Source organism: Struthio camelus, chromosome 21, assembly GCF_040807025.1.
Source record: "Struthio camelus isolate bStrCam1 chromosome 21, bStrCam1.hap1, whole genome shotgun sequence".
In the NCBI taxonomy this organism is placed as follows: Eukaryota; Metazoa; Chordata; class Aves; order Struthioniformes; family Struthionidae; genus Struthio; species Struthio camelus.
In genome coordinates, this window is record NC_090962.1 from 13,636,673 (window position 1) to 13,643,037 (window position 6,365).

The 6,365-nt window shown below is 72.4% G+C and overlaps 1 protein-coding gene across 2 annotated transcripts; it reads left to right on the plus strand.

Annotated features, from left to right (window-relative positions):
• Nucleotides 1-378: 378 nt before the first annotated feature.
• CPLANE2 (ciliogenesis and planar polarity effector complex subunit 2) lies at nucleotides 379-3,959 on the plus strand. Of its 2 annotated transcripts, XM_068915850.1 has the most exons (6): nucleotides 379-444; nucleotides 2,613-2,803; nucleotides 2,893-3,045; nucleotides 3,117-3,241; nucleotides 3,321-3,457; nucleotides 3,658-3,959. In XM_068915850.1, the coding sequence occupies exons 2-6, from the start codon at nucleotides 2,710-2,712 to the stop codon at nucleotides 3,935-3,937; spliced, it is 789 nt and encodes a 262-aa protein (XP_068771951.1). In that variant the 5' UTR covers nucleotides 379-444; nucleotides 2,613-2,709; the 3' UTR covers nucleotides 3,938-3,959. The 2 variants fall into 2 exon arrangements, with proteins under 2 accessions (XP_068771951.1, XP_068771952.1); XM_068915851.1 differs by lacking the exon at nucleotides 2,893-3,045.
• The last annotated feature ends 2,406 nt before the right edge of the window (nucleotides 3,960-6,365 follow it).

Genomic DNA, 6,365 nt, shown 5'->3' on the forward strand with positions numbered 1-6,365 from the left:
AAGGCAAGATTTCCCGGAGGAAATTGTTTTGCCCAAGAGAGGAGGGGAAAAAAATGGAAGGTGGTGCAGACTCGGGGGGGGGGGGCTCTAAACCAGAGGATCCCGCCCAGGGGGACCCGTGTCCCCAGGGGGCCTGTGCCCCCTGCACCCCCGTCCTGCAGGGCACCCCGCGACCTAGAGGGCTCCCCCCCAGCCTATAGGGCTGGGCCCCCCATCGCCCCCTATGGAGCTGGCCCAGAGGGGCTGGGGAGCCGGGCCCCCGGGGGCGCCGCACCCCAGGCTTGGGCTCCCCCCCATAGCCGGGTGCTCCCCCTTTGCTCCACGTCGCTCCCCCCCCCCCGCCTCCAGGGCGCATGCGCCGCGGGCGGGTGGGCGGGGAAGAGGGCGGGGCGAGACTCCGCCCCCTCCTGACGTCACCGGGCGCCGAGGCGGAAGTGGCCGCAGGTGAGGCGGTGGGGGGCAGCGCCTTAAAGGGACAGGCAGGGGGCGGAGGGGGGCACCTGGGGGGGGGGCCGCAGGGGGTCGGGGCGCCCCCGGGGGGGTTGGCGTGCCGGGAGCCCGTGGGGGCGGGACGTGAGGTATTGCCCCCCCCCCCCCCGTCAGGGTTTGGGATGCAGGGGTCCCCCCGGGGGGGTGGAGAGGACCTGGGGGGGGCCAAGGGGGGGAGGTGCTGCGGCCCCCTTTGCAGGATATGGGGGTGCAGGGGGCCTTGGGGGGGAGGGGGCCCTGTGGGGATGGAGGGTGTTCCTGGGGGGGGAAGGGGGGACATGAGGGGTGAGAGGGGCCCCTGGGGGTGCGGGGGGCCTGTTCTGGGGGGTGTAACAGGCTATGGGGGGTGCAGGGGCCTTGGGGGGTGCAGAGGGGGCCCATGGGGCGGGGGGGACGCGCTGCCCCCCCCGTGGAGGGTTTGTGGGGGCAGGAGGAGCGGTGGGGGCGGAGGGGACGTGTGGGGCGGGGGGGACACACTTCCCCCCCCGTGGAGGGTTTGTGGGGGCAGGAGGAGCGGTGGGGGCGGAGGGGACGTGTGGGGCGGGGGGGACACACTTCCCCCCCCCCGTGTAGGGTTTGGGGGGCAGGAGGAGCGGTGGGGGGCGGAGGGGACGTGTGGGGCGGCGGGGACACACTTCCCCCCCCGTGGAGGGTTTGTGGGGGCAGGAGGAGCGGTGGGGGCGGAGGGGACGTGTGGGGCGGGGGGGACACACTTCCCCCCCCGTGGAGGGTTTGGGGGGCAGGAGGAGCGGTGGGGGGCGGAGGGGACGTGTGGGGTGGGGGGGACACACTTCCCCCCCCCGTGGAGGGTTTGGGGGGCAGGAGGAGCGGTGGGGGCGGAGGGGACGTGTGGGGCGGGGGGGACACACTTCCCCCCCCCGTGTAGGGTTTGGGGGGGCAGGAGGAGCGGTGGGGGCGGAGGGGACGTGTGGGGCGGGGGGGGACACACTTCCCCCCCCCCGTGGAGGGTTTGGGGGGCAGGAGGAGCGGTGGGGGGCGGAGGGGACGTGTGGGGCGGCGGGGACACACTTCCCCCCCGCCGTGGAGGGTTTGGGGGGCAGGAGGAGCGGTGGGGGGCACGGAGGGGACGTGTGGGGCGGCGGGGACACACTTCCCCCCCCGTGGAGGGTTTGGGGGGCAGGAGGAGCGGTGGGGGGCGGAGGGGACGTGTGGGGCGGCGGGGACACACTTCCCCCCCCGTGGAGGGTTTGTGGGGGCAGGAGGAGCGGTGGGGGCGGAGGGGACGTGTGGGGCGGGGGGGGACACACTTCCCCCCCCGTGGAGGGTTTGTGGGGGCAGGAGGAGCGGTGGGGGCGGAGGGGACGTGTGGGGCGGGGGGGGGACACACTTCCCCCCCCGTGGAGGGTTTGGGGGGCAGGAGGAGCGGTGGGGGCGGAGGGGACGTGTGGGGCGGGGGGGGACACACTTCCCCCCCCGTGGAGGGTTTGTGGGGGCAGGAGGAGGGGTGGGGGGCGGAGGGGACGTGTGGGGCGGGGGGGGACACACTTCCCCCCCCCCCGTGTAGGGTTTGGGGGGGCAGGAGGAGCGGTGGGGGGCGGAGGGGACGTGTGGGGCGGGGGGGGACGCACTTCCCCCCCCGTGGAGGGTTTGTGGGGGCAGGAGGAGCGGTGGGGGCAGAGGGGACGTGTGGGGCGGGGGGGACACACTTCCCCCCCCGTGGAGGGTTTGGGGGGCAGGAGGAGCGGTGGGGGCGGAGGGGACGTGTGGGGTGGGGGGGACACACTTCCCCCCCCGTGGAGGGTTTGGGGGGCAGGAGGAGCGGTGGGGGCGGAGGGGACGTGTGGGGCGGGGGGGACACACTTCCCCCCCCCCGTGGAGGGTTTGGGGGGGCAGGAGGAGCGGTGGGGGGCGGAGGGGACGTGTGGGGCGGGGGGGACACACTTCCCCCCCCCGTGGAGGGTTTGTGGGGGCAGGAGGAGCGGTGGGGGGCACGGAGGGGACGTGTGGGGCGGGGGGGACACACTTCCCCCCCCGTGGAGGGTTTGGGGGGCAGGAGGAGCGGTGGGGGGCACGGAGGGGTCCCTGGGGGTCCCTGGGGCGGGGGGGAAGCGTTGCCGCCCCTTGGCCGCGTTTGGGGGCGCGGGGGTCCCACGGAGGGGCAGGACGGGGTGTCTTGCAGCCGCTGGCAGATTTGGGGGCGCCGAGAGCCCGTGGCGGGGGCCGGCGGGTGGATCCCCCCGGGCCGGCGCTGCCGCAGCCATGGCCTCGGCGCTGGAGCCGGGCTGGCTGCTGTCGCCCGCCGGCCGGCCGCACCGCGACGCCATCCTGCACAAGGGCCGCCGGAGGATTTTCGGTGAGCACCCCCCGCCACCCCGTGCCTTTCGCCCCCGCGTGGTGCCCCCGCCGCCGCCCTCGCGCCCTGAGCCCGCTCCGCTCCCGCAGGCTCCCTGGAGCGGCCGGCGCCGCCGCCGGCCCTGGCCACCGCCACGGCCACCTACAAGCTCTTCGTCTCGGGCAAGAGCGGCGTGGGCAAGACGGCGCTGGTGGCCGCGCTGGCAGGGACGGAGGTGCCGGCCGCGCACCACGAGACGCTGGGTAGGACGGGGCCGGCGCGGGCGGGGGGCGGCGGCGGCGGGGGGCCACCACCGCCGGCCGTTTCTCCGCAGGCATCCAGGCCACCACGGTGTACTGGCCGGCCAAGGTGCGGGAGACCGGGCGCCCCGTCATGTTCCAGCTGGATTTTTGGGACTGCGGCGAAGCGGCGCTGAAGAAATTCGACCACGTCCTGCCGGTGAGAGACGCTGGGAGGGGGAGCGGCGGGGACGCGGCGCGACCCGGGGCGCGCCGGCGTGACGCTCGCTGCCCGGCAGGCTTGCAAGGAGGAGGCGGACGGCGTCCTCTTCCTCTTCTCCTTCACCGACCGCTCCTCCTTCGAGGACCTGCCGGCCCAGATGGCCCGCGTGACGCAGCCGGGGGAAAACCTCCTCAGGGTGGTCGTCGGCACCAAGTATCCTTCCGGCGTCCCGCCGCCGTTTTGGGGGGCCGCCACCCCCCCCTTCCCACGTCGGTTCGCCTGAGCCCGGTTCGGGGGTGTTAGGCGGCGAGCTGAGAACGCAGCTTTCGTTACGCCCATGGCGAGCGCTGCCGCCAACCCGCCACGCGGGAAGGGGATCTGGGGGTCCGTCTCCCTTGACCGCCCGCACCCAGGTTCGACCAGTCGCCGCAGGCGGACGTGACAGAGCGGGACGTGGCGGCCTTCGAGCGGGCCTGGCGCCTGCCTGTGCTCCGGGCGCGCAGCGTGCCGCGGCGGCAGCAGCGGCGGCGGCAGGACGCCGGGGCCTGCGCCGAGCTGGCCGAGGTCGCCCCGCTGCTCGACGCCTTGGTCGAGCGGCTCTGGCGCCGCGACCAGGTGGCCGCCGGCCTCCTGCCGGAACCCGCGGCCCCCGGCAGCCCCTCACCCAGGCCTCCGGCCTCTCCCACCCATTAAACAGCGGCTGCTTTTAAAACCTGTGCGCACCCCATTTTTTAATACAAAGGGTGACGGGGTGCAAGGGGACGGAGCCGAGCTTTTAAGGTGACCGTGGTGCTGAAAAAGGGGGGCAGAAGGGAGGGCGATGGGGATGCTGCAGGGGGTGGGGAGACGGGACGGTGCAGATGGGGGGTGGGGAGACGGGGATGCGGGAGGGGGGATGCGGGGCAGTGGGGGTCCCGGGCGACGGGGATACGGGACCACAGGGGTCCTGGGCAATGGGGATGCGGGATGGGGGGATGTGAGATGGCGAGTGTCCTGGGCGATGGGAATGCGGGATGGTGGGGGTCCCGGGTGATGGGGATGAGGGATGGGGGGGTGCAGGATGGTGGGGGTCCTGGGCGACAGGGATATGGGACGGCGGGGGTCCTGGGCAATGGGGATGCAGGACGGGGGGAATGCAGGATGACAGGGAGTGCCGGGTGATGGGGATGTGGGATGGTGGGGGTCCTGGGCAATGCGGATATGGGATGGCGGGGGTGCTGGGCAATGGGGATGCGGGATAGGGGGGATGCAGGACAGTGGGGGTCCCAGGCGATTGGGATGGAGGACGGCGGGGGTCCTGGACAGTGGGGATGTGGGACAGGGGGGATGCAGGACAGTGGCACTCCCGAGCGATGGGGATGCAGGATGGTGGGGGTCCTCGGTGATGGGGGTGTGGGACTGGGGGCATACGGGATGGCGGGGGTCCCGGGCGACAGGGATGCAGGTTGTCAGTGGGGGACAAGAGTCAGCCCCAAATTCCCGTGCTTGGATGCGCCGCCTTTGCCGGGAGCCGGGCTGCGCCGCTCTCTCCGGACGTGCAGCGCCGTGCACTGATTCGGTGCCCAAAGCGGGGCCTGCCTCCCCCCTCCTCCTGCTCGCCGGCGGCTGGATCAGCTCCTGGATCCACGCGGCGGGCCGGGCCGGGCCGGGCCCCCCCGGAGCCGGAGCCGGAGCCGGCCGCGAGGTCGCTTCCCCGTGGCGCTATGGAAACCCGGGATTATTTTTAACCCAGGGAGAGGCCGGTTCTGGCCCAGCCTCCTTCTTCCGTCCGGATGTGCTCCGCTTCCTCCTGCCCGGCATTCAGGCATCCCCCCCTCAAAAACCGCGGCGGGGGGAGGAGGGCAGCCCGCGGGGGGGATGCGCTGAGTTTGTCAGGCCTCAGCACCCGCCGGAAGGCCTTTGCCCGCAGGGCAGCTCGGGGAGGGGTGTGCGCCGGAGGGGGGGTGCGTCCCTCCTTTTTCCGCGGCTTGGAGCGGGGCGGGGAGGGAGGCTGATAAAGCCCTTTTGTTCCCCCGCTGGCTGAGCGTGGCGGCGCATTCCATCGCTGTGATGAGCTGCGCCCCGGTCTCTGCTGAGTCACATCCGGGCGAGGGGCATGCCCGGGCACCCTATGCCGGCGATCGCCCGCCGGCTCCCCTGCCGGGGCGGCTCTCCTGGATGCACGGCGTGGCGGTGGGGGGAGACGGCACCGTCCAGGCTTGGCCCCCTCCCTCATGTCTTTTCTCCCCGCCGGCCTTTGATGTTCCCCTCCCTGTTCATATTTCCCTTATCTTTATGGGTCTCCTCCCCAGCACAGCTCTCCTGCGGGGGGGGGGGGGGGGCGGAGGGTTGTGGTGCCAGGTTTTAGGGGATCACCGGGATGGAGCCGGCCCCTCGTTTCGACTGGGGGGGGGCAGGCGGGGTGCGACGGGTGCCCCGGCCTGTGCAGCAGGTCGAGCAAGGCTTAGTCACGGCAGCCAGGAGAGAAAGTCCCGGCTGCTTCCCGCAGCCCCGGGCATTGCGGGTGCTCGCCACCCCCTGACACGGCCAGGAAATTGCCCCATGGGATGCTGGGGTCCCGTGAAGATGGGTGGATGGAGGGAGAAACAAGGGGATGGATGAATGGACAGAAGGAGGGATGAAAAGATGGAGGGATGCATGGACAGATGCATGGACAGAGGGATGGATGGACGGATGGATGGATGGACAGAGGGATGGACAGATGCGGAGGTGGGTGGCAGGATGGAGGGATGGGCAGGTGGATGGACAGAGGGATGCATGGACAGATGCATGGATAGAGGGGTGCAGGGATGGTCAGAAGAGTAGATGGACAGATGGGTGAAGGGACGGATGGATGGACAGAGGGATAGATGAATGGGTGGAAGGACGGATGGACAGAGGCACGGACAGAGGGATGGAGGGATTCACGGACAGATGGAGAGATGGACGGAGGGATGGACAGACAGGCAGAGGAAGAGACAGACGAGTGGATGGACGGACGGATGGACGGACTGCAGCTCGCGCTCCTTCGCCCCCCAGTTTGGCCGCCCAGTGCCTAACTGGGGAGAGGGGGTCCGGTGGTACCTGCACAGCCCCGCCCCCCAGCACCCCATTGGCTGCCCAGCCAGGGCGCTTCCCGCGC